Source organism: Culicoides brevitarsis, chromosome 1 (genome assembly GCF_036172545.1).
Source record: "Culicoides brevitarsis isolate CSIRO-B50_1 chromosome 1, AGI_CSIRO_Cbre_v1, whole genome shotgun sequence".
Classification (NCBI taxonomy): domain Eukaryota; kingdom Metazoa; phylum Arthropoda; class Insecta; order Diptera; family Ceratopogonidae; genus Culicoides; species Culicoides brevitarsis.
The window spans coordinates 14,667,128-14,694,731 of NC_087085.1; the positions used below are offsets into that span (position 1 = coordinate 14,667,128).

A 27,604-nucleotide genomic window follows, 5' to 3' on the forward strand; every position below is an offset into this window, starting at 1 on the left:
TTAAATTCAATTGCCTAAATTCAGCAAAAAAAAAAAAAATCAAAACCCCGACCAAAAATTAGATAAATAGTTAGAATAATAAAATATGTGATACGTTTTAAGAAGAATGAATCAACACCGATAGCAAGATTTATGAAAAAAATGAATGATATTTTGAAAATGTCAATAAATTTTAGTTTAAAATATACTTAGAAGCGCTTTTATTTCAGTTTGCTTGTCATTCATTTGTCTTTTTCTCTATTTCTCTACAAAAAAAAAATAATTATTTCTAACCAAAATTAAATAACATATGATACATTTGTTGCTTGGCGAATTTTTCATATTCCTGTTTGTCTTGTTTTCGAGCGTTTTCTTCATCAATCTCACTTTGTTCCGGTTTCGTGGCATTTCGAATTAATTTTTCGAGTCTTTGGTATAAAAAGCTTTGTCGGCACATGGGTTTACTTAAGCCTAAATGGTCGTCTGACGTGAGATAAAACTCGCCGTGCTCAAAACGGGCCGAATCTTTAGCCACAATGAGCAACGGGAATTTCCACGACGTCATAATTGTGGGTCTTCCTTCGCCCAAACTCGCAATTTCGACGTTTTCTTTGCCGTTTTTGATGATTTTCAAAAAATCTTCATTGAGTTTGAGCAAAGTGCTGTTGCCTTCTTTCATATCTTGCACTTCGGCGGATACCCAGAGAATGGCGGAAGTGCTTTGTTTGAGCTTGGCAACGGGTGAGCCTTTGTGTGGCGTCCCGAGGAAGATAATTCCTTTCGTGTTGTTACAAATATTTTGTACTGCTGGGTCGGGATGTTGGGATGCCTGAACGATAATACTTTTGATGATCAAGCCACCCATGCTGTGACCGATCCAGACTATGGGGCGTTGTCCAACGCCGGCTTTGGTTATTTTATCGAGAAATTCGGTAGCGCGTGGCTTGAGTTGACTGGCATTCTTGAGACAGGGACAATTTGTGCCGTACCATTGCGTGAGGGAAGACTCGTAATTTAGTCCTAAAATACGGGCATTTGGAAAATCTTCGGGAATCCTAAAAAAAATTACAAAAATTAATTTTTTTTCATTAAAACTTGTCAAAAACTCACCATTCCATTGGCCAACAGTAAGTATAATCATCTCGACTTTCCTCGTTAAGCCATTCATCTCCCGACACGGCATACGAATCAGAGTCATTTTCTGACGCTCCAACTGGCACATCATGAAAAACCACTTCCCAATCATTTCCGATGCCCTCATCCTCCTTCAGTGCTTTTATAATCTCCTGCGTTTGAGTATCTGCGATATTAGGTACTGTATCTTCCGTTACATGCTTCATCGGAATTAGTGTCTCGCCACGGTCCGAAATAACAGTTTCCACAACGGGTTCTTCCTTTTTCTTAAAAAAATCCGGAAAATGTAAACTTTTTTTAATTTTTCTTGGTAACACGGCATTCGACTTTGTATTTGAGATACTGCTGACTTCGGGTGTCATGGTCTTTTTTTGACGCCACGTAATGAAAACACCTCCCAAAAGCCCATGAACGAAAATTACATCGACATTTGGTTTGAGTTTTCGTTCATTTCTCGGATACAATGGATACACTTTCGACGGATAAACGATCGGAAAATTGTCTTCTTTGTCCAAATTTGCAAGGGCGAGCGATGCCGTAACCTGAATTCTCATGTCTTCATCACGAGACCATTTTGCGAGGATTCCAATCCATCCGGTAACGAAAAAATCATAACTGAAATCGTTAAATTCCGTCAAATTGGCAACAATTCGACACAGGGTGAGACGATAATTGATGTCGGTTTGGTCAAGTTTCTCCATTTCCATTAGAATTTCCAATCCACGAGCCTCGATAAACTACAGAAAAGAAGAAATTTTTATCTTAAATTGATCAATTAACGCGAAAAAGTCTCACCTTTTCACAAAAATCCTTGAAAGTTGTGAGATGTAACAACGCATCAAGTGCCTGCGTCATTATTTCGTTTTCGTGTTTCGTTAATCGCATGCCATCGACAACGGTGTCGCCTTCCGGGTCACGCATCTGATGAATTTGCAAGTTATTTTCGAGCGCGTATTCGATGCAACGGTTTGGACCCATTTGTTCGAGTAGTGCTTTGAGGCTGAGAGCAGTTTCCAACGGGGTTTGCTTCACGCCATAACATGGGGGACGCAAAAACCATCGGAGATCACATTCAGCTCGTGCTAGAGCAATTGCTGTTCGGTAATCACATAACTGAGCGAGGTGTTGAAAGTCCCAATCTACAAAAAAAAATTTTTTTTCATAAAAAATTTGATTAAATTTGCATTTTTTTACTATTTACCTTCTAACAACACTATTGACATGCAGCAAATTTACGATAAAAAGGAGGGAATAACGCCAATTAACGACTCTATTCTGCATGTAAACAACGAATAACAACTACTTACCTTTCAGATGATCGATCAAGGCGAGTTGTTGAATTGCCTTGATGCGTTCATCATGACTTCCCTCCTGTGCCATCCTCAGAAGTCGCCAGGCGAGTGAATGTTTGAACTTTTTCCACCATTTTCCAAAGGGATGTACAATAACATTGACGAAATTCTTGCTTTGTTGAGCTTTGAGTTCCTTTTCCAGTGACTTTCGGTAGATATGATGCTTGATATAGATGAATTCAGGGCCCTTTCGGTGCAGATCGAGCACCCGAGTGTTTACGACAGAGTTTATTTGTTTGTGTATCTTGTAGAACTCGTACGATATTAGTCCAAGGCTGCAAATTTGTAGGTCAAAAACAATATTAGGAGAAGCGGAATCGGGAAAAGTGGTACTTACGCCGATGTCAGTCCAATGCCAGTGCCGAGTCTCTTGTAATTCGCGTAAATGGACTGTTTTGTCATCGTTCAGTCATGTTTTCCGTGCTTAGTTGCTAACAGAAGGTGCTTTAAACGTTAAAAAAACATCGAACGATTTTGCTATTGTTTTTGGCTTGAATCAACAAACAAAGTGGATTTTCGAAAGAGGTGAATGAAAATGTGAAACGCGCGAATACCGTAATGTAAATAATTTTAAGAGAATTTTAAAAATTTAATTTTTTAAATTTTGCGCCAAAAGATATTTTAAAATTAAATTAAAAATTAAATAAATAATTTTAAATTTAATTTTTATATAATAAAATAAATTATTTTACTTTATTTCATTTTTAATTGAAATAATTTGATAATTAAATTAAAATTAAATTTAATTCATTATTTAATTTTAATAATTTTATAAATATTAAAAATTTTTAAAAATTTAATTTCAATTTAATTAAATTTTTTAAATTTATTTAAGTTGATTTTTAGTTCGTTCTTCGTCAAAAAAAAACATTTATAAATTTATTTAATTTAATGAAAATAAATTAAAAAATAAATAAAATTAAATTAATTAAATGAAATATAAATTAAATAATTAATTAAAATAATTAAATAATTAAAATTGATAAAAATTTATTAAAAAACGTAACAAATTTAAAAGAAATTATTTAAATTTAACTTCAAATTATAGAAATTTTTCCGTTTTATTTGAATTTTTAACAAATTTTCCTCTTAGAATTATTTAATTTACGGTTAACTCATTAAATTTTTTATACAAAAGACCTAAACTCATAAAAATCAGTTAAATTTCCATCAGTTCTTTAGTTTTCTTTCAAGTTCAGAGGCAAAAAGATGCAAATAATCCTCATTCTATTAATTTTTGATGTTGTCACGTGCAAATTCGTGTGCAAGTCAGGAGATGATCTCGAAGTCTCCAAAGTTTGTAACGGAAAAGCTGATTGTCTTGATGGCTCAGATGAGAGAAAGGAGCTTTGTACGATGTCATTGTGAGTAAAATTCAAGTTTTCAAACATTTTTTCATAAAAACTTTCATTTCCAGATGCGACATCAAGGAATTCAAATGTTTCTATGGAGCTTGCATTTCCCGTCATCTTCTCTGTAATGGCGCCAAAGACTGCGTTGATGGTTCAGACGAAAGTCAATGTGGTTTGTCGTCGACTAGTTGTGAAAAAAACCAATTTCGATGTGATTCTGGAGAATGTATCAACAGCACTTCCATTTGTGATGGCATCAAAAACTGCATTGACACTTCCGATGAGTCGCCAAAAATTTGTGAGCACGAACTTTGTCCAGCAAACACTTTTAGATGTCGTTACGGGAGCTGTATTCACCTTAATTCGACTTGTAACGGCTTTAATGATTGCATTGATGGCTCAGATGAAGCGCTTGATCTCTGTTCTCACAAAAACGTGAGTTGTCCAAGCATCGTAAGCACTCGACTTCAAGTCACATGTGAAAATTCCGATGGAATTGTGCCGTGCGATGGATTTATTAAGCCTGGAACTCGCGCGATTTATTCGTGTCGTGAATATTTTCAAGCCCAAAAAGACGTTTAACCTGTTCAATAATGCATCAACGTGTCAGGAAAATGGATTTTGGTCACGTGACATCTTAAAATGTGAACCAGAATGCGGAAGAACGAACACAATTTCGCCTTTGATTGTCAAAAGTATGGAAACTAAAGCTCCATTTCCGTGGCATGCAACGATGTACGTCCATAAAAACGGAAATTATACTTTTTGGTGTGGCGCAACGTTAATTAGCGAAGCACTTTTTGTCACAGCAGCTCATTGCACCTACAAATTGTCCGCAGATGTGATAAAATTGTATTTGGGGAAGACAAAAAAGACTTTTGATGTTACCTCGGAAGAACCAGAAGCGACAGTTTATCAAGTCAAGCGTGTTATTGAGCATCCTTTGTACTTGGATCAGGTATTTTTTTTACTAAAATTTTGATTTTTTGATTAAAATTTTGATTTTTTTAGAACGGAAATTACGCTTCTGACATCGCATTACTTGAAATCACCGAAGAAGTTCAATTCAGCGAAAATCGACTGCCGGTATGCATTGATTGGGAGCTCGACGACATCACGGAACATTTATCGGAGAACAATTTGGGAGTCGTGATGGGCATGGGAGTCACGGAAAATGATACTTTTAGTGAAAGTCTTAGATTTGCATGGCTTCCCGTCATTCCCAACGAAAAATGTATTGACAAGCACAAAGTAGATTTCAAAAAATATGTCACAGTAACATCATTTTGTGCTGGATGGGCGAACGGAACAGGCGTTTGTAACGGAGATTCAGGCGGGGGATTGGCATTTCCCATCAAAGGCGTTCAACGATGGTGTTTAGAGGTAAAATTTAATTTTTTTTTGTCAAAATTTAACGTTTTTTTTACTTTTAGGGCATTGTCAGCTTAAGTCCTCGTCGTCAAACATCATCATTTTGTGACCCAAACGAGTACACAATCTTCACAAAAGTTGGAATGTACGTCAAATGGATCGAGCACGTCATGGAAGAAGTTCATGCAACCCATAATTTCACCCGAAAAAAGTACGAACCGATATTAAAAGGCAACTAACCAGTCGTTTCCATCCAATTAAATTCCTGAGACGAATGAAAATGATAATTTGATTCACAGATGGCGCTGATCATTTATCAATTTCATTCGTCTCCTTGCAAAAAAATCGGTGCACCGGAAACTGAAAATGGAACGTAATTAAAACTGGAAACTGAAAATGGAATTCTAAAAAATAACAAAAGTATTCGAAAATTTTATCTCGCACAACTAGAAATTGATAAAAACCTAAATTGCGCGATAATCTCGCGACTTTGATAATCAAAAAACGGCAGGAAGTGCTGTCCGATTAGAAGGCAACGATAAAAAATAACAAAAAATATCAAAATTCAACGGACTTCCCGAAAATCTTAAATCCGAAAAAAAAATCTTCGATTGGCTTAATTGATTTCCTGTTCTCAATTTGATTAAAAGTTATTTAAAGTGGTCATTGGATGACAATTGAAAGTCATTTGATAGTGGAATTGAATTAAAATCAAAGAAAATTGCGATAAAATCAGCTGGATTACGATAAAAAATCATCAAGGTCTCTGATGCAAACAATTTTATCAATGGCGAATTTTTATGAATGAATGAAATTTTTACGCTGGTCGTGTTTTTAAAAATATCTCACAAAAAATAAGGAGTTTATCGACATTCTGGAGCCAATCGAATTATTTAAATTAACGAAGTTCGAGTAAATTTGCAATCGAGATTCATCTTTCAAGGTAAGTTTTCCTCAATTTTTCGTTCATTAACACACTTTTAGCGATTTTCCCACTTTAAATCCCTCGTGAGGGACCTCGTGTCATCATCGTCATATCTCTGAGCTCCATTTTTTTTACACAACAACGTTTGCTCTTCTTTCGTTAAACGACATGACCTTCATGCAATACATCATTCATTATTTATTTGGTTTAAATGCGTGGGTTGGGCTCGTCACAGAGACGTATCGCGACTCAATTTATCGTCGTAAAAGAATTTTTTTCGTATAAAAAAATAACAAACTAATTACAGAATGAATGAACGTAATAACGTCGTCGATTGACTCATCATTGCTATTTTTGAGCAAATATTGTTCGAAAAACGAAGCGATTTCGTTTGAAAAAATTTTTGTTTTTTTTTCAACAAATCTTTTAGTGAGTAGGATTTCTTTAGAAAATATTCTTTTCATTATTCACACATACCTTTCGCAAGAAGAAGAGTTATTTCATTGACATTCCATTGTATTTATTAATCATTTCACACATGTTACTCATAAAAAAGTCTCTCATTTCATTTCATTTCAATAAAATAATCATTAATATTTTTATTTATTTTTTTGTTATAATGCATCACTAACTGCACTAATTTACATCTGTTTCATTCAAGTTTTTATGACTCATTTATGCATAAAGGCATTTTATTTCTCTCGCTGCGTGTCGTTTGTATCGACTGTCGACCTTTTGTGTGCTCTTTTTGCTTTTTTTTCTCCATTCTTTTGTCTGAATTTAAATTGAATAATCATTCTGTAAGCGAAGCGTCAATGATGGTGTATTACAATCATTTGCATGCGGATTGTGTTGGTTTGACGAGAAAGAAGAGTAATAAACGAGGAAGAAGAATGTTCAATGCACAACTAAATTGTCTTGTTAATGGAATTTTTTTTTTTCAAAATGACATTCAGGGAAATTGTGCGATGGATGGATGTCTGGTTAAGCGGTTGAGTCACTTTTTTGAAGTTTTTGTTAATTTTGGTTGGATTTGACGTCCGGAGTTTTCATAGTTTGCTTCGAGTCGACTCTAATCAACTCCGAGTAGAGTTGAGTCTGCTATATCGAACTCCAAATTTTTAAAATTTTTCACGATTTTTCCTCATGCTGACATAAAATCGAGTTTTTTGTACCACGTCAATTTTTGACCAGTTTTAAGCCTAAAATTGAATAAAAAGTCATTCTGAAGATGATTTCCATTCACATTTTCTCAATTTTCGAACAAATAAAATTTATCTCGATTCTTCCTCATGCTGAATTAAAATCGAGTTTTTTGTACCAAGTCAATTTTTGACCAATTTTGCTTGAAATTGAATAAAAAGCTAAAAATGATTTTCTCAATTTTTGAACAAATAAAAAACTCGTCATGCTCATAAAATCGAGTTTTTTGTACCAAGTCAATTTTTGACCAGTTTTAAGCCTAAAATTGAATAAAAAGTCGTTTTTAAGATGATTTTTATTCATATTTTGACAATTTTCGAACAAATAAAATTTAGATCGATTCTTCCTCATGCTGACATAAAATCGAGTTTTTTGTACCAAGTCAATTTTTGACCAGTTTTGGGCTTGAAATTGAATAAAAAGTCAAGTCAATTTTTGACCAGTTTTAAGCCTAAAATTGAATAAAAAGTCATTCTGAAGATGATTTCCATTCATATTTTGTCAATTTTCGAACAAATAAAATTTAGCTCGATTTCTCATCATGCTGACATAAAATCGAGTTTTTTGTACCAAGTCAATTTTTGACCAGTTTTAAGCCTAAAATTGAATAAAAAGTCATTCTGAAGATGATTTCCATTCACATTTTCTCAATTTTCGAACAAATAAAATTTATCTCGATTCTTCCTCATGCTGAATTAAAATCGAGTTTTTTGTACCAAGTCAATTTTTGACCAATTTTGGGCTTGAAATTGAATAAAAAGTCATTCTAAAAATGATTTGCATTCATATTTTCTCAATTTTCGAACAAATAAAATTTAACTCGATTCTTCCTCATGCTGACATAAAATCGAGTTTTTTGTACCAAGTCAATTTTTAACCAGTTTTAAGCCTCAAATTGAATAAAAAGTCATTCTGAAGATGATTTCCATTCATATTTTCTCAATTTTCGAACAAATAAAATTTATCTCGATTCTTCCTCATGCTGAATTAAAATCGAGTTTTTTGTACCAAGTCAATTTTTGACCAATTTTGGGCTTGAAATTGAATAAAAAGTCATTCTGAAGATGATTTCCATTCATATTTTCTCAATTTTCGAACAAATAAAATTTATCTCGATTCTTCCTCATGCTGACATAAAATCGAGTTTTTTGTACCAAGTCAATTTTTGACCAGTTTTAAGCCTAAAATTGAATAAAAAGTCATTCTGAAGATGATTTCCATTCATATTTTCTCAATTTTCGAACAAATAAAATTTATCTCGATTCTTCCTCATGCTGACATAAAATCGAGTTTTTTGTACCAAGTCAATTTTTGACCAGTTTTAAGCCTAAAATTGAATAAAAAGTCATTCTGAAGATGATTTCCATTCATATTTTCTCAATTTTCGAACAAATAGCCTAAAATTGAATAAAAAGTCATTCTGAAGATGATTTCCATTCACATTTTTTCAATTTTTGAACAAATAAAATTTAACTCGATTTTTCCTCATGCTGACATAAAATCGAGTTTTTTGTACCAAGTCAATTTTTGACCAGTTTTAAGCCTCAAATTGAATAAAAAGTCATTCTGAAGATGATTTCCATTCATATTTTCTCAATTTTCGAACAAATAAAATTTATCTCGATTCTTCCTCATGCTGACATAAAATCGAGTTTTTTGTACCAAGTCAATTTTTGACCAGTTTTAAGCCTAAAATTGAATAAAAAGTCATTCTGAAGATGATTTCCATTCATATTTTCTCAATTTTCGAACAAATAAAATTTATCTCGATTCTTCCTCATGCTGACATAAAATCGAGTTTTTTGTACCAAGTCAATTTTTGACCAGTTTTAAGCCTAAAATTGAATAAAAAGTCATTCTGAAGATGATTTCCATTCATATTTTCTCAATTTTCGAACAAATAAAATTTATCTCGATTCTTCCTCATGCTGACATAAAATCGAGTTTTTTGTACCAAGTCAATTTTTGACCAGTTTTAAGCCTAAAATTGGCAATATATTTTGGCTGACATAAAATCGAGTTTTTTGTACCAAGTCAATTTTTGACCAGTTTTAAGCCTAAAATTGAATAAAAAGTCATTCTGAAGATGATTTCCATTCATATTTTCTCAATTTTCGAACAAATAAAATTTATCTCGATTCTTCCTCATGCTGACATAAAATCGAGTTTTTTGTACCAAGTCAATTTTTGACCAGTTTTAAGCCTCAAATTGAATAAAAAGTCATTCTGAAGATGATTTCCATTCATATTTTCTCAATTTTCGAACAAATAAAATTTATCTCGATTCTTCCTCATGCTGACATAAAATCGAGTTTTTTGTACCAAGTCAATTTTTGACCAGTTTTAAGCCTCAAATTGAATAAAAAGTCATTCTGAAGATGATTTCCATTCACATTTTCTCAATTTTCGAACAAATAAAATTTATCTCGATTCTTCCTCATGCTGACATAAAATCGAGTTTTTTGTACCAAGTCAATTTTTGACCAGTTTTAAGCCTAAAATTGAATAAAAAGTCATTCTGAAGATGATTTCCATTCACATTTTCTCAATTTTCGAACAAATAAAATTTATCTCGATTCTTCCTCATGCTGACATAAAATCGAGTTTTTTGTACCAAGTTAATTTTTGACCAGTTTTAAGCCTCAAATTGAATGAAAAGTCATTCTGAAGATGATTTCCATTCATATTTTCTCAATTTTCGAACAAATAAAATTTATCTCGATTCTTCCTCATGCTGACATAAAATCGAGTTTTTTGTACCAAGTCAATTTTTGACCAGTTTTAAGCCTAAAATTGAATAAAAAGTCATTCTGAAGATGATTTCCATTCACATTTTGGCAATTTTCGAACAAATAAAATTTATCTCGATTCTTCCTCATGCTGACATAAAATCGAGTTTTTTGTACCAAGTCAATTTTTGAGCAATTTTAGGCTTGAAACTTAATAAAAAGTCCTTCTAAAGAAGATTTTCATTCATGCGGGCTTTCATTAAATTTCATTAAAAAATTAAATAAATAAATAAAAATTAAATTAAATTAAATAAATTAATTATTAAATATATAAAAAAAATGTTTAAAAAATGTTCAAAAATTAAGATTTTTATTAAAATTAAAAAAAATATACAATTTTTCACGTGATAATTTTTAATAAATTTTTATCCGTTATGAACGTTGTTCCAATAAAACTCCATTAAAAACGGGAAAAAACTATCACAAATTGAGTTTTAATTGAATGATTAAACGCTGACATGACAGTTATCTCTAATTACAAGTAATTTCCCATTGAACTTTCTAAGAATAATCAAAGCACATTAACGCCTAGTTTTTTCGTCGTCGTCGTCTTATTACTCACATTCACTTGCCTACACGATCGAACGCGTTTGCTTAACGCGCAGTCAAAGTAAACCTTCCAATTTAAACTTCCTGTTTGCTCTCTGGCATATCTTTTTTTCACTTCACATTACTTTTTACATGAACAAGCAATTAATTATTATGATGTGACAACCATTTATGAAAGCCATTTCGTTGATAAGACAAATGCATCTAGGCCAGGCGTGTTGTTTTGTTGTATAGCGGTCAATGGATTCAGACAAAAAAGACAACAAAATAGAAGCAAAGAACGGATTTTGATTATTTTTTTGCATGGATTGCAGGCATGATGCTGGACTTTTTGATAAGAGATCTTGGAACGATGATTTTTTTTCACTTCCTTTTTGTTGCTTTTTGCATTGCTGCGTATCCTGCAGCAGTTGCAGTTGATTAAAAATTACACAAAGAGCTGCAGATAAATTAGCAGCCCGCAGGAAAGGAGCAAAAATAAATTTATGGATCCGTTTGATTGCTGCAACTGATATGCTTTTGCGTTTTTTTTTTGTTTCATGAACTTTTTCGAATAATTGGCTGCAGTAACGCATCCAGTAGTAGGTTTGTCTCCGGAAGCGATCGTTGTTGCACATGTTACCATCATCGAATTTAACGCGCAATGCAACAAATGTCTCTGCAATGAAAAAAAAATTGGGTAATAAAGACCAGTTATTTACTGCAAAATGGACAGAAATCGTAACTTTGAGAGAATTATTTCTTTCATTCATCTGCTTCAATGGATTTTTGGCACCGCATTCGACGACATTCATTTTAATTCGTCATTTTTTGTTTATTTTGAAAAAAAATATTTAATATTTTGTAAAAATAAAACACGAGTTTCGGGCGAAATGAATGACATCTATTCTTAGATTCTATTTTTGGGTATTCAAAAATAAATAAAACGACATTTTTACGGTTTTTTTTGTTGACGTTGCTAATTATTGCCAACATGCACATGATTTATTTCGTTTTTTTGGATATTTAAAAAAAAAAATTTTATTTTAAATTTTTTTGAATTAAAATTAGAAATTTGAATGATGAGAACCATTTTTCATAGAAAAGTTAATAAAAAAAGAATAAATATCCAATTAGTGACAAAAAAAAATATTTACTACGAAATCACTGTTGGTAACAATTGATCTGGCTTGTGATATAAAACAGATGTCGTAGTTTTTATTTCGTATCAAGTCGTCAAGTCGAATATTTGAGCAAGTGTCATACAAATAAAAATATCTCTTTTCTTGTTTTTTTCGTGTTTTTACTACGAATAAAAATATTTCCATAGAAACTTCGTTTTTTTGATCGGAATAAAATTTTAAAAAATATGCAAAGTGCTCAGTAACAAGTCTCAAATGAACATTTAGCGCGAAAATATTTACACAGCTTCAAGTAACAAAAAAAAAAATATTTTTATTGTTTTTCTCGAAAATTTGCGATTTTTTGTACAATTTTTCAGTGGAAGTTATTAAAATGTTGATATTTTGTATTATTTTTGTTGAAAAAATTGAACTTTGTATTTTTTTTTTTGAATCACTAAAAAGGTCTGGATTTTCAAGTTTTCATGATTATTTATTGACACACTTCTGGAAAAGAATTGAAAATTTAAGTAACAACAAATTTTACTCCAGTATCTGTTTCGAAGTCATTCAACAATTTTTGTACAGTTGTATTAAATGTTGTATCAGCATTGGCTTTACAAGATTGGAAATTTGCACCTCCCGATAAGTTCTCCAAAGCAGCATAGACGAGGGGCAATTGTTCAGGGAAAGTGATGTCAAATTCCTAAAAAAATAAGAAAAAAATTAAAATTATTCACAAAAAAATAGGATTAAATTAGGAAAAAATTAAAAAATAAAAAAAAATCAGTCAAAAAGTTTTTTTTTTCACAAAAAAAAATAATTTAAAAAAAAATTAAAAATTTTTCATCTAAAACTAATTTTTTTGTAATTTTTTCAAAATTTGTAGAAAGCCAAAAAAGTTAAAAATTTTCAAAAAAATTAAAATTTTCGCAAAAATTTTTAAAAAATTAAAAAATCTCTCAATTTAATTTTTGTCGATCATCAAAAAAATTTTTTTTTTTTCAAAAATTAAATTTTTTCACTTTTTCTTAAAAAAATAATATTTTTTCCTAAAAATATTTTTCAAAATTAAAAAAAAATCCAGAAAAAAAAACTTTTTAAAATATCTTACGTTCATGCAAACGTCAAATCCTCGTGCATCTGAGTGACACTCTTCAATTTTATTTTGTAGAGCACTTTGCGCATTGTGATAATCAAACATAATAATGCTCGCTTGTTCATTCATGTCATTATGGATATTTGCTACGCAAGCACTGAGCTCTGCATGGGCAGTTGTCACAATAGGAACCAGCGCTTCATACATATTTTTAGCATGGCGCGCGACTTTGTGGCAATCATCTCCATCAAAAGATGCCTTTAGTTGGTCCTGAATTTGCGTTGCAGTGCTATTAATGTGTGCAAAAGATTGTCCAATGTCATTTTCGATGAAATTAGTGATATCAACAACGGATTGGGCAACCTTAGTAACGACTTGGTCATGCAAGGTATCAATATTGTGCACTAATCCATGAAGATCGAAGGTACATCCGTATCTATAGGGATGTTGGAGACCCCAGGATGCGTAATCGCGACGTGCGGGCTTTGTACATTCCGCGAAATCCTGTAAAAAGGTGAGATTTTAGTTAAAATTTGGAGAGTTTGAGTAATTTTTGGACTTACAGTTGTAGTTGAAGGTAACAAACATTGCTCCTCGATGAGAAGGGCACTTGCTTTCATGTTGTTGTAAGCGTCATTCGTGTATTCGCCAATATTTGATGCCAGTTCCGGATACAAAGACAGTGATTCAGTGTGAATTGCCTTATGAGACACTTCGCTGTTGTACATCGCCGCGGTATTTGGCGGAATAATTTGCGACAAATTGCTGCGAGTGCCGTTATTTTGGTGATCGACGCACAAAAGAACGATGGGATCATTCATTTTTTTCATGTAAATGCTGGACATGTTCGTCAAACCGTGCGCGATATAACTAGCAGCGGTAAACATGAGATGATACGTAGATCCGTTGAGCGAAGCTTGCAATGCGAGGGTCGGAAATTCGGTATTAGCACGATAAATATCCACCATAAGGGCAGCGACGTCAGCTTGAGCTAAAATCAAGTCATTTTCGTATATTTGTGCCTCAACAGGAGCTACTTTGCGGAAATGTTGAATGGTAGTGTTCATAACCTGAAGACTGCGACCCCAACAAGCCTCAATTGTTTCGCACTTGACAAGCGTAGTTTTGTACACCAATCCCTTGGCACTCGAAATAATGGCATCTTCCGTGAAAATGACATAAATATTCGCTTCCATGTACAATTTTGCCTCGATCACGGTCGGATAGTTTTGGGTCTTGTTTTTGCGACTGTTTAACATGGGCGTGATGTACGCTGCCAAAAGATTCGCTCTACTGTGCTTATCACATAAAGTATTGTAAGGTTGTTTCTCCGCTGTTGTTGCCGCTCTCACACTCGGAAGTTCCAGTTGCTGCGACGGAACAAGTGTAAAAACTAAAAAAACGAAAATTACTCCAATAATTTTCATCCTGAAACTCTTAATTCGAATTGTTATTCCACAGAAATTTAAGATGAAACTGACAAAAAATTTGTGAAATTCTTTATTCGCCACGTAAAAATCGACATTTGGACCAGATCTTCTACGTCAGTCGTGACACTTGATAAAATATTGACTCAAAAAAAAAAAGTTTTCAGTTCGTTGTAGCTAACTGCCGAAATTGTTATTGTCGTTATTAATAATTTTTTGGTATTGCTGAGCAACAAAACGAATTTTTTTTTAGAGGAAACATTTTCATTCATCTCGCGAGACATCTGTTCCAATTGCATGCGAGCGATAAAGTTTCATGCTCGAACATGTTCAGACAAGGAGAATCACATGTGACGAATGTTTGTTTATACAATTGACCGGGAACAGCGAATGTTATCAATTTAAAGTTTTTGTGCGAATAAAATAAATAAACATGAATCATGTTGCGACAAGTCCTCGATTTTTTTTATAAAATGAGATTTATTTGTAAAATTATTTGAAAAAGGTGATGCAATAAGTAATAAAAATGTTTCAAATTCTATTTTACTTATATCTGGAAGTTAAGATTTTTCCAACTTAAAAACTTTATAATTTATTGCAATTTTCTCACTTTTTGATACAATTTAAAAAAATCAACACGGAACGTTTTTTTTTAATTTTGAAAAAATAATTTTCGCCAAATATAAATAGTTGTGATGTTTTTTTAAATTGTTTTTGAACGATAAATTGTTTAATTTGAGCTAAAAATTTAAAAAAAATTAGCTATACATATTTGGCGAAAATTATTTTTTTAAATTTCGATTTTGTCTAGGTACTTGATTTAATTTTGCTTATCTTAATTTTAACAATTTAAGAGATTTAAAGCAAGTTTTTTTTTTCATATGATTTCAACACAAAATGACTTTTTTAATTAATTAAAATTTTTTAAATTAATTAAAAAAAAAAACAAAAATTTACATTTTTCACTAATTATTATTATTAGGTATTTTTTTTGTAAATTTAATATGTTTGATAAAATTAAAACAATTAAATTAAATCGCTTAATATTAATTATATTGCTTATCATTTTTAATATATATTTTTTTAATTATCTTATTTAAAATAAAAAATCAAATTAAATTTTCAAAAAATAATTTATTAAATTTAGGCTTTCAAACCTTTTTAAAATTATATTTTCATTAATTTGGCATTTTTTCTATAAATTTATTGACTGTTTACTGTAAAAAACAATTTTTGTTAAAAAAAAACAAATTCTTCTCTAAAAGAATTCACATCTGATCGTTAGAAATACTTTTCCCAGCACACCTCTCTTTTATTTTGGTTCCGTTTACACAAAAAATCAAATCCAAAAATAAATCTCCATAATATTGATATAAACTATCCATTAGTTGAACGACCTTTGTCATGTTTAACACTACGTTCGCTGCTTCTTTTCATCCATCTTTCGTTATTAATATATTGTTCTCCAATAACAAATGTCCAAATAGATAAAAGACACAGTCTTAAATCACATCCACTTTGAATGGTACTGCACTTCACTGCGCGCACCAACAATAATAGTAAACATAAATCTTTCAAAAATTATCTTTTATTATGTTGTGTTACTAATTTACGTCTTCAGAAACGTTTCTTTGGTGCATTTTGAATCAATCTTTCCATTGTCCGAGAGTATTTCCCTTCTTTTTTTCATGTTAATAACACTTTAATGATGGCCCACAGACAGCAGGTTGTTCTACATTGACATCGAAAATTATCATAAAATTGTTAAAATATTCAAATAAATGCATCGTAACAGTCATCTCGGCATTTCGTGTGGTCGGTCATTCATTCAAGAACGTGAAATACTTCAAAACTCGTTCACCGGATGACCGACACAAATGACTCATGTGATTGATGTGGTCATAGAAATTGTCTCATTTTGTGTGGCAATCAGACGAAAAGTGATTTATCGTGTCTCGTGTTGCACAAAATTTATATCAAATTTTTTTTTGCGACTTAGCTAAAAATTATTATTTTTTATTATGACATTAGAGAAATGTGTCATGGCCCTTCTAATAAAAAATGCTTTGCCAAAATTGCTGTAACTCACGAACTTCATGCCAGTTGTGCCTTGATAAAATTTCCAAGAATTAAATTACGCACAAAAACAAAAAAAAAAGTTTTTTTTTTTCGAAGGTAACGAGAAATTTTTAACGAGCTACCGGGAAATATTGGGCTTTGTGAACATGTCGACGATGACGACGCGTTGCTAGAATACAAAATTAAATAGAATTAACAGCAAAACACGACATTGTTGTAACTAAATGTTCGTCTGATTGTAACACGTTTTTGTGCAGCAATGCGTAAAATTCTGCTTGTTCTGTGTGAGGATTAATTGATGTGAATAATTTGAGACTTGCGGAGAAGTTCATGTTAGCTGTCGTTAATGATTATTTTTTTTGTGTCTCTTGGAATTTGAGTGATTGATGTCATAATTCTGGGATTAACGACGAGAAATTTGTCATTTTTACGAAAAAATGATAATCTTTCATTGAAGCCAGGCTTGTAACGGTCATTCCCTTCCATTTAGTGATTAAAAATAATCTTCAATCAACTCAAATTATTGGAACTCCTTCATTTCCAACAATTTTAAATTAATACATTTGTTTTTTTTTCACCCGCAACCTGACAAACAGCAAATAATTTTTCCTGCAACTAAATGTAAAATAATTGTTTTCAAAAGAAATCCATTAAATTGAATTATATTTACCGTGTGGTGTTGTGCAACAATAATAATCATTTTTTTTCATGACGAATTACACTTTTTCGCACCTCTGCCTACTGGATTTTACTGAAAAAAAATAAAATAAAAAAAAATAATTTCTGATGACTCAGGAGAACTGCATAAAATAGACAAAGTTTAATAAAAATAAATGAAAAAAAAAAATATTATGTTGTGGTTTTTCATGAGAAGTCATTAAATTTCTTGAATCACGTACTTATTGACTTTAATGGTTTTCGGTTTTTGTTTGTTTGTTATGAAATATGGTAAAAGGTAGATACCGAGTAAAGTGACTCAAGAAAGTTTTATATCATTATACGAACGATGATGGCGAATTAGTGCACTTATTATTTCAGAGAAATTTTTAACTTCGCATGAAATGCCTCGCAAATTATCTGGGTAAATTTTGTTCTTCGAGCATTTCCCGGAAATTTATTAACGTTTGTGAATATTTTTTTTTTCGCAGTGCTTTATAGTAAAGTGTTTCGTTTCAAAGCTTTATTTTTTTATAGTTTAATTTTTTTTTTTTGCTTAACTTTTTATCTCTTCACGCTTGTGTAAATCTCCAGATGAAAAAGAGGAAATTTTTTCCAAGAAAACTTGACGATTTGTTGACGACATGAAATTATTTTTCATTCCAGGAAGAGCTCGACAAAGGATATTCTGCAGGAACTATTTTTTGCTGAAAAAAAAAATCAACACTCAGCAACAACAAGAGGATCAAGGTAAATATTTTATGCTATTATCTGGCTTATGTGAAATGCTTTGTCATTCAAAATCAATAAAATCTGTTTTTTTTTTTGCATAAATATTTGTGCCTACAACTCCAAGTATGAAGCGTGTAACAATGATAATGAAAACAGTATTGTTATATTTTATTTTCCGCATAAAGATTATTATTTATTCGGATTTGCATACCAAACGGAGGAATTTTAATTTCAAAGTTAATCGCAGGTAAACATTGTTGTGCAAGGGAGTGAGTGAGTGAAAGATATTTAGAAGGAAAGAAGTGACATTGAAGGTAAAAATCAATGTAATAAATTGAAAGTCAATTGAATTTTTTTAAAGAAATATGGGTTTTTTACAGATTTGAGAAAAAATTTTGAATTTTTTAACTCGAAATAATTTTTTTTAAATTAAAATTTAAATTAAATTATTTTTTTTTTAATTATTGCGATTAATTTTGATAAATAATAAAAATAAGACGTTAACATTAGAAAAAATCTAATAAATTTTATCAATTATTTAAATATTAATTTTAAAATTTTAACGGCATTTTTTAAATTGACATTCATTAAATTTTTATTTTTAATATTTTTTTAATATTTAATTATTTTTTTTATTTTTTATTTAAAATTCAAAAATATTTTTTTAAATATTTAGTTTTCTTTCATTTGGAGGCTAAAAATTGTTTATTGTTCAAAAAAATAATGCTTAATTTTTTTGGTTTTAAATTTTTTGCAAAAATTGTCAAATTGTTTTTGTTTAAAATTCATTAGAAAAAATTAAATTTGAAACAAAAAAAATTATCATAAATTACCGAAAAGTTAAAACTTAAAATATAACTTTAATTTTTTTTTTCATAAAAAATGTTTCAAAAAATTTTTAAAAATATTTCAAATTTTAAGTTAAAAATCTCATTAAAATTTTCAAGTTTTGGTTGAAAATTTATATTTTTATAAATAAAATTCATGACTTAATTTTCCGATTCTCGTGTTTCAATATATTTTTAACATATTTCAACAAATTGTGCAATTTCATCATTTTTTTAACATCTATTTTTTTTACGACTTCCCTTTTGCGCAAATAAATTAACAAAGTAAGTCATCAAATTGCCTCCAATTACTCATCTCATCTCGTCATCTCGTAAAGATTGCTCTTCCACATCTTCCTTCCAATCTACTGTAATAATAAAAACAATGCCCAAGTACGAATCGGAAGTGCTCCATTAGAATGGAAGTCATAAATAAATTACTTTTAACACTGAAACCGACAATCATTATTAGAGTCTTTGCTTCTTACAGCTGAGCAGCGAACGTCTTAAGGTTATCGGTTTTTTTTGTGTTGTTCTGTGTCGAGCAATTTAACCACAAGTCCACTTTTAAACGAATTAACGAAAGGAAAGAAACGTAATTTAAATGTTAACTGATAATACGGCTGTTTCTCAGGGCAATTAAAAAATAATTTGTAATCAGCAAATGTGTGTGTGTGTTGGATTGTCATTATATAGGGGTGTTCCGGTTAACAGCAAAAAAAAAGTTGTAATTTAACCTCCGCTAATAGAGTGGTCTCTCACAATGAAGGGATGTCAAAAGGGAATGTAATTATTCGTATGCCAATTTCCGAGAAAATTATACTTTGTGTTGTCAACAGGTCCGTAATGATATGTTTTCATTTTGTACTTCATGGAATCGACTCAATTTAAAAAAAAAGTGAAATTACAGACCCAACATTTCATCAAGTTACTGCGATATGACAAAATTTATGAACTGCTAATACGCATAAACCACTTGACTCTGGAAAAACAGACGCATATTCGTGGGTTTGATGGAATTACGTCGAAAACTACGTCTGACACAAAGTTTATTTTAAAAAATGACGAAGTAAGGAAGAAAAAAAGGTTGAATAAACAACCTACTGCTGTTTTCATCGAAATTTCGCTAGAAAAGTCATAAACTATAAAGTTTTTTTTTCTCTCTTCTTTCTCAAAAATATAGATAGATTACATCACAATGACACTCATTTTTCTCTTCTAGCATCGACAATTCATCACTCCGATACCTAAAAACTTACAAACAAACAACTTTAAATTGACTACTGTTTTCATTTGTTATTGTTGTTGTTGTTTTTTTTCCTCTATTCCACGTATTCGTCGAGGTATATGATAAATTGTAACCGATGCCGTACAGAGCCAAGTTGTAAGAAGATTGCATGTCAAACTAAATATACAAGTATATATTTTGTATTGAATGGTGTTTACGAAAGTTTGTATCTCACATTCTATGGATGATATAAATGGAAGACGTATACAGCAAACAACAACGGCAACGTTTTTTGAATGAATTCTCCGAAATTGAAAGAATTAATGAAAGATTTACACAAGCGAGTGCACGACAGTACGTAGCTACGTAGTACAACGTTTGTTTGTTGAGTAAGGCCATTTGTACGAAAAAAAAGGTGTTTGTATAGTGAGTATTTATATTTTTGTTTGTAGGATGTCCGATTTACAGAATTTTGAAAACATGGTCATTTTTTGAAATTTGTTTCATTGAAGAAAAATTTCAGGTATGATACGAATTTTTTTTTTGGTTTTAATTTTTGACAGGTGTCCAAATCTGAAAAAAATGGAGTGCAATAACTTAAACTCTGCTTCGTGAGTCTATGATTTTTTTCAGTTTAAGCTAAAAGAAGATTTCGTAATAGAAATTTAAGAAAGTTAAGAAAATTTGACAAATATGAAGTGTGAAATTCAATGCATAGAGGCAAACATGAAAAAAAAACTTTCGACGGGTAGAACGAAGTCAACGGGTCCACAATCTTTCTTAAAAATGAAATTTTATTTCCTTAAGATGGCGGTTTTCCATGAATTTAACAAGAATTCAACTAATGGAGATGATCTAAGAGAACTGTTCAGGAAAAAATGGGAAGTTACAGCTACCTTAATGAAATGACAACTCGATGTTGATGAGAATTTTGAAGGCTATAGGCATCACATATCATTGATCTGCTTCTTAGAAATAAGCGAATGTCTATGCTCTGAAAGATCTAAACTTTATCTTCATGCAGCCTTTTAGAAAAAATCCATAATTCGTCTCCATGTTTTCCATCAAAATCAGAATACTACAAGGCACCGAAGGGAGGGTTTGGGCTAGGAACGGGTGAAATGAAAAGTTGAAAATGACGGGAAGTTGGGTTAGGAAGAGCCACAAGATAAACTGAAGCGCAAAATGAAAGATGACTTTGATGCAATGTTTTTGGCCTGTGTGAGGTCTATTTCTCCTTCAGCTTCAACTCTCACCTGCACTGCCATATTAATATACACATTTTTTTTTTATTTATATCTATCACGCTCCCAGACGGACCTTATAGGGGCCTCTGATAAGATATATACGATTTTTTTAAAATTAAACTAAATTGATTTCTGAATCTTATGAAGATAGTGAATCTCCGGACGAGCTTTAGCTCAACTCAATTTTGTTTTTTTACATTTTGATGATTGGAGAAAATAAATTTTATGATAATAATAATAAATGTAAGGACTAACTTGTATGAGTCAAACCTGAGTTGAAAATAATCTTATAGGCAGAACTTGAAGACAAAGCTTGAAGACTGAGCTGAAAAAATCCGATTTTGAAAGAAATATCATAATTGAAGATTAATTATTGCGAAACAAAACTCTAATAGAAACAAAGAGGAATTTAGTCAAGTAAAATTAACTGCCAATAGGAAAAGGAAACTATATAACATCTGATTATTGATTTAACAAAATTTTGTGTTAAAAATTTTTTTTTTCTAATTTTTAAACACAATAAAACTCTTGAACGATCGCTTTGATGCCCTTGACAAATCTTCAACTTAAATTTTCCAAATGAAAAAAATCTCTTTCATCGACACTCTACTGCACCACATGAATTCCCTTTCCCGCTGTATTGGTATTTTTACTACGAATTTGACACACAAACACATTAACATCGCCTCAAGTAACTTGCATACACACGCACACGAGGAGGCATCGTCATCATTACCCTCAAACCTCAACGTCGTCGTTAAATCGTGTGCACAAGCAAAACCGGATCAGAATGAACGAACGACGACAACATGTGTCGTTATTGCGCTTGTTCATTTCGTTGCTCTACTCAGCTATGCTCTGTCTGTGCTCATGTATTTCTTTCGTCGTTGTTTGCGATTTACGATCAGTTCACGTTGTAGTTTCGACTTGTTTGGTTGTGTGTCTCGGCTCACATATATTTTCGAACAAAATAAAAGAAAAAAAAAATGATTTCATTCAAAGAAACAACAAATGTACAATTTTCTATGAGATGTTAATAAAAGTGTACTAAACTTTTGTACTTCATTTACTATTCAACACAAAAAAAAATATTATAAAAAAATTGTACGTGAAGCATAACAGGTACATTGAAGCTCGCAGACACAAAAAAAACGTTGTTATTGTGATTCCATTCATTTATATTCATTGAGTCGATGGAGGACAAGACACATGGAACAACTATTATTACTACACCATTACAATAAAAAAATATAATTATTTTAATCTCTTCATTATCGTAGAGAAAAAAATAATAAAAAAATTCCAAGAAAAGTGTGTGCAAAATAAATTTATGATAATTATAATCTCGTAATCTAAAGAGGTGTGAAAATAGTAAAAAAAATTAAACCTTATCAAAAAAAAAAAAATTAAATTAAAAATAGAAAGTCAAAATTTCCGAGAAAAGTGTCGACGAAATAGTTTTCGTTTCCAAGAATTGACAAAACAACGGAATTATGCGTTTCGTGTACTTTTTTCTGTGTCAACCTTAATGAAATAACAAAAATAAAATAATAACATTGCGTTAAGAGAAAATAATAAACAAAAAATATTTATTGATGTTACACAAAAACAAAAAATACTAAAGAATTGTGTCGTTCATGTCAATTACAATTATTCGGCACAAAAATAAATAACAAAAAATTTTGTGAATGAAAAATATTATTTTGAAGGTAAGCATTTTTGTTTATTGTTTCAAGCTTCAAGTAAATACCTCGCTTATCTATCTCGCGTTCTTGAGAATTTCAATCATTTTACGTCATCGTCATTGATGCCGATAACGATCAAGAGAAAAACACACCTCTCACTCGATCCATGTGTGTTTGTGACATTCTCTGACGAAATATTGACGACACATCATCACATAAGACAACGCACATATCCCAGTAATTTAATAAAATAAATATTTTTTTTTGTGTGTGGGCTAATTCGAATGAAAATTTTTTGGCATTCACTGAAATTAAGGCGAAAAAATGTATTTTGATGTGACGCGAATAATTGACAAAAAGATTTTTTTTTGGCATGAAGTGATGATTTTAGGGCGGGGTGAGCCAGACAGACGCACACGAATTTTTCGGGGAACTTGGTTCAATTAAGGAATTCCAATAAATTTTGACAGCGTCGAGTGGTGATGGTTATCGACTGGCTTTTATTGTTTGAAGGGGTTCCATGAAATCGAAAATCAATATTGATGTAGATAATGAGTTTGTAGAAAATTCATTAAGCAAAAGGGAATTTTTATCACAAAGAGTCAAAGCAATTGTTTTGTGGATTATAACGAAGTTAATTATCGATGTTGTTGACTTTGGCGATAAGAGCTCTTGAATGAGGTGAAGAGGAAGGAGACATCACTTCAAATGGACTTCCTTGACAAAAAACTTGAATTATTACAAAATTTATCATTTGGGGATTTCTCAATGAAATATTTTTTGGAGAGGGTTTAAGTTTGAATCATATTTTTTACTTAAACTGGTTAAATTCGGATTTAATCTGACCTGCATTTAAATTGAATATTGATATCGTATCAATTCAGAAGAAATTTTAATGAGATATAATTGTATTTTTTTCGTTTGAATTTTGATAACGAAACTGTGATAATTTTCATAAAAAATTGGAAAAAAATATGGAAATATTTAAAAATTTACCAATTTTTTTATTTTTGGTTATTGGTATTTTTGTTTGTTAAAAGCTTATTTTTTTATATTTTTTTTAAATTTTATTGCAAACTCAATTTTTTTTTTATTAATTTAAAGATAAATTTTTATTTTGCAAAAACAAAACCTAAAAATGGTCGAAAAGTACAGAATTTATCGTCTTAGATTCTTAAATATAGATTTAAATTCAAGTCAAAATATTTTAATTATTATTTTCTAAAAATTAAATTTGATGATGATGATTCTAAATTTATCACAGCTCCTCCATTTTTGAGCTTATTTCTCAAAATTTTAATTTTATTTCAAGTAAATTTTTTTTTTCCTGATTTTGATCTGATTCTGATCACATTTTCCTACCAAAAAGAAAAAATTTTAAGAATTTTTCTTTTCTTGAAAGAAATAAAAATCTTCCACGAAATAACTTTTCCGTAAAGTCTAACTTGCTCTTAGCTCCTTTTTGGGTCCAAACAAGATATTTTTTGATAAAAATTATATCTCATCGCAACTGTTTCTTATTCTCTGATACGATATCTCAAGAAAAAAACCTCCAATCTCGTGCCGATCCTCAATAATTATCTATCTACAAAGAAAAAAGCACCTGGTTGATAAGTTCAAACTACCTTCATTTATTTTTTTTTTTAAATAAAAAAGTGAAAGACACGCAGATGTTCGACATCTCCCATGCAACGATCGCCTTGAAGTGCAAGACAAGAGGAAATGTCAATTGTGATTTGTAAATTACTTATTTTTTTGCTGTTTCTACATCAATATTCCTCTATTTTATTGTACAATAACAACCATTAACTATCTAGGTTTTCTAAACTAAATTAAATTACTTGTTCAAAGATCATGTGAAAATCGTAGATCTGTCGCGTAAATGCATCAATAACGTACTGTGTCTCTAACAAGTTGCCTGATTAATTGAAAGAAATAAAAATTGGCCTCCCATGATGGGTGTGTGTGTGTGACTTTGCATGCATTGATGCACTTTTGTGATAAAATAAAAAAGAAACGAGTTTCATGAATGAAGACGAAATTTTCTCACACAAATCACACGGCGATCGGATTAAAAGGTTTTAATTTCTGGCGAAAGTTTTTTTTTATTATTTTATTTTTGTCACACCTTCAAACACAAATTCTAACAGCATTTTCTATTCAATCAATGAACTCCTTTCAAAAAGAAATAAAATAAAATTTCACAATCAGCGCTATTTGTTTCATGAAGAGTGACAAAGCGGGCAAATAACCTGCTGTTCATAACTGCGAGTACACTTGAAACCGGTTTGCATCGATCGCTCGTGAATAATCAACTAGTTTGAAATAAAAAAAATCGAAGCGATCGATCGATGCCGGTGCATTTGTGTCATCATCATAATATAATCTTCATTCATTCATTTATCGCCATTCAAAATTTTAACGAGACGTTTTCTCTTGATTTCCTTTTTTGAACGGAACTTGGCTGTGCTCGCCAAAAAAAAAAAAAAATAAAAATCGCACGATGAATCAATTTATTTTTAAAACCAAGGGTGATGTCAATAAATTTTTGTTTCATATTTCATAAAAATAAGCGTTTTGTTATCTCTTCATTCATTCACTCGCATCATTTTTTGTATAAACAATTTCCTTTTTGCAACAAAAAAAAATAAAATAAAATAAAAAAGATGATGAAGTAGAGAGAAATAGCATCACCTTGTTGAGTCATCATTTTAAAATAAAATAAAAAATCCACACAAACATACACATGATTAAACAGACAATGGCGAGCGATAACAAAATATTTCTTTCTGTGTGTGCAAAAAAAAAAATAAAATAAAATAACGAAGACGATGAAAGAGAGAAAAAAATCAAAGATTTGATCAGACACTTGAGGAATTTCGTAAGAATAAACTGCAACATGCAACGAAAAATGCCAGCCATGCCTTTGTTTCGTGTGTCTGTGCGTTGTCTCTCTCTGCTAAAAGCATCATCAAACACATGGCGATTTTCGTAATAATAATTCGAGACTTTTGTTTACTTACTTGCACACTGGACGATAATCAAAATGATTACTCTTTTATTAACACAAAAAACGAGGTCGTAATTCGATTTAAGTACAGCAAAAATATCGTCTGATATTTTTTTTTGGCACCAATTTTCGTGCTAAATATAAATTTTTTGCACTTTTATGAATTCTATAGAAATCTCATTATTATTTTTTTTTATTGTAGTCTCATTATTTTGCTCTTGATGTTTTTGATGCGGAATACAATAAAAAAAAAAGAGTGCACGTGTAGTACGAAAAAAATGTTCTAAGAATCGTTGCTTTGTAACCTTCCCTTTGTGTGTTTTATGCTCGCTTGTTACAAGAGACGTTGTGCGGTTGCACTATGGCTTTTGTGGTTTTCTCATGATATCTAGTTATGATGGTTTCAGCTGAACGACAACGTCGACTAAGAAGGTTTCACTGTTTGTTTTGTGGAGCTTTGTGGTTTATGTGGCATGGATTAAGCTAAAAGTAACAAAATAAAAGATATTGAATGACTTTTCTCATAATTTTACGAAGAATATGGATTTCTAGTTCTTACCGGTTATGGAAAAGTGCAAATTATGTAATAAATTTTAGTTTTTTTTAGAAATGTAAAGATGATGTTTTCTGTAATTCACGCGGAATATATGAAAATTTATTAATATTACTAGAGTCTTTTGACGTTCTTGATTGATTTATAGCAGAACTGAACAGTAGCGAACATGTTAACTGAGGCTCTGGGCAACTTTTTTATAGCCCTGTAAAGAAAAATTTTAAAATTATTAATTTATAAAAAAAATGTATAGATAAAAATTGAAAAAAATCGATAAATTTACCTGATTTTCTAAAAAAATTTTCCGAAATTGTTAAATTTTCATCTAAATTCAATAAAAAATTAATATTATTAAAATTAAACACCTTGAAAAATTTAATTTCTGTTCCATAAAAAATCTTCTAAGAATTAATCCTTTCATTAAAGGCATTCAACTGACCGCAAAACGACATAATTCTACAGAAACTATATCAGATAATTATTTATTTGTAAATTTATTTGAAATTTATTGATAATAATTAATTATTTTTCTGACATTTCCGACTTTTCAAAGTTACACGTGTAATAAAAACACTTTGAAATTACGTAAAAGTCCGAGGTTTCTCGTAAACCACAAAAGGAAATAATTTTTGCTTCCTTTGGTGTCGATTGGCTTCTTTTTCTCATCCTTCCTTACAACAATAACCGACAAAGGATATCCTTTCTTGACTTTTTTTGAACCGTAATTCACTTGTAAATTACCACAATCTCTCGTTTTTTTTAATAATTACACGACATCATCAACGAAACTTGCTGACTAATCGTTGATTGAAGTTTTTTTGTGGGTTATTTTTTTTTCTTAAGCCGGACATAACCAATCATCTTTTCTTCTTTTGTTCTTGTAAGATTTTTTTTTCTGACAACTCCCGAAAGAAAGCGATTCTGGTGTGTGTCCAAGAATTTGTCGTCGTCAGACAAACAAAAAATTATCAAGACATGAGGCCACATGTCGTGCTAATTGCCTTTATATGGAAATATGAATTCTGAAAAGAGAAATATTTTTAAAGCTTGTAAATAAACCGATTTTTTTTTTCATGTGTGTTATTTAAGAAAGATGTTACAAAATGTCATGTGTCTCGTTCTCGGTGTGTGACTTGGATGGCAGAAAAACGGTCTCACACAAAGATACAAGACAAAATTCTTGACGAAACGAACGACGAAGGAAGGATCAAATGATGTGTTGATCACACAAAAATACCGAGAAAAAAAATTAACAACCGCCCGTTATAAAAATACTTCTTGTGCGTAGAGTGTTTGCATTTTTCAT

At 30.9% G+C, this 27,604-nt stretch overlaps 3 protein-coding genes across 7 annotated transcripts in view; 2 read left to right on the forward strand and 1 right to left on the reverse strand.

Moving 5' to 3' along the window:
• Positions 1–23: 23 nt before the first annotated feature.
• LOC134838155 (protein SERAC1) lies at positions 24–2,941 on the reverse strand. 2 transcript variants are annotated; one of them, XM_063853629.1, is made up of 6 exons: positions 2,803–2,941; positions 2,421–2,740; positions 2,315–2,326; positions 1,909–2,252; positions 1,090–1,850; positions 24–1,034 (listed from the first exon to the last, which is right to left on the reverse strand). In XM_063853629.1, the coding sequence occupies exons 1-6, from the start codon at positions 2,865–2,867 to the stop codon at positions 269–271; spliced, it is 2,268 nt and encodes a 755-aa protein (XP_063709699.1). In that variant the 5' UTR covers positions 2,868–2,941; the 3' UTR covers positions 24–268. The 2 variants fall into 2 exon arrangements, with proteins under 2 accessions (XP_063709699.1, XP_063709707.1); XM_063853637.1 differs by lacking the exon at positions 2,315–2,326.
• A 733-nt stretch (positions 2,942–3,674) lies between these two features.
• Positions 3,675–5,427, forward strand: LOC134837319 (suppressor of tumorigenicity 14 protein homolog). The gene is made up of 5 exons (XM_063852690.1): positions 3,675–3,829; positions 3,883–4,252; positions 4,428–4,775; positions 4,829–5,200; positions 5,251–5,427. The coding sequence occupies exons 1-5, from the start codon at positions 3,675–3,677 to the stop codon at positions 5,425–5,427; spliced, it is 1,422 nt and encodes a 473-aa protein (XP_063708760.1).
• Positions 5,428–5,640: 213 nt separating this feature from the next.
• Positions 5,641–27,604, forward strand: part of LOC134836719 (suppressor of cytokine signaling 5) — a 31,183-nt gene continuing 9,219 nt past the window's right edge. For 2 of the 4 annotated variants that reach the window (XM_063851913.1, XM_063851914.1), the window contains exons 1-2: positions 5,641–6,131; positions 17,683–17,766. The gene's annotated coding sequence lies outside the window, so the exon portion shown is untranslated. Of the gene's footprint in view, positions 6,132–17,682; positions 17,767–22,004; positions 22,760–27,604 lie in introns of those variants that run through there. The other 2 variants (XM_063851917.1, XM_063851916.1) reach the window with 1 other exon arrangement.

Excerpts from the sequence above, each read along its gene's own strand:
- LOC134838155 (XM_063853629.1), bottom strand. The coding sequence starts at position 2,867 with ATGACAAAACAGTCCATTTACGCGAATTACAAGAGACTCGGCACTGGC. Across the intron at positions 1,851-1,908 it reads TCAAGGATTTTTGTGAAAAG|TTTATCGAGGCTCGTGGATT; the intron begins GTGAGACTTTTT and ends TCTTTTCTGTAG. Across the intron at positions 1,035-1,089 it reads TACTGTTGGCCAATGGAATG|GATTCCCGAAGATTTTCCAA; the intron begins GTGAGTTTTTGA and ends AATTTTTTTTAG.
- LOC134837319 (XM_063852690.1), top strand. The coding sequence starts at position 3,675 with ATGCAAATAATCCTCATTCTATTAATTTTTGATGTTGTCACGTGCAAA. Across the intron at positions 4,776-4,828 it reads ATCCTTTGTACTTGGATCAG|AACGGAAATTACGCTTCTGA; the intron begins GTATTTTTTTTA and ends TGATTTTTTTAG. Across the intron at positions 5,201-5,250 it reads TTCAACGATGGTGTTTAGAG|GGCATTGTCAGCTTAAGTCC; the intron begins GTAAAATTTAAT and ends TTTTACTTTTAG.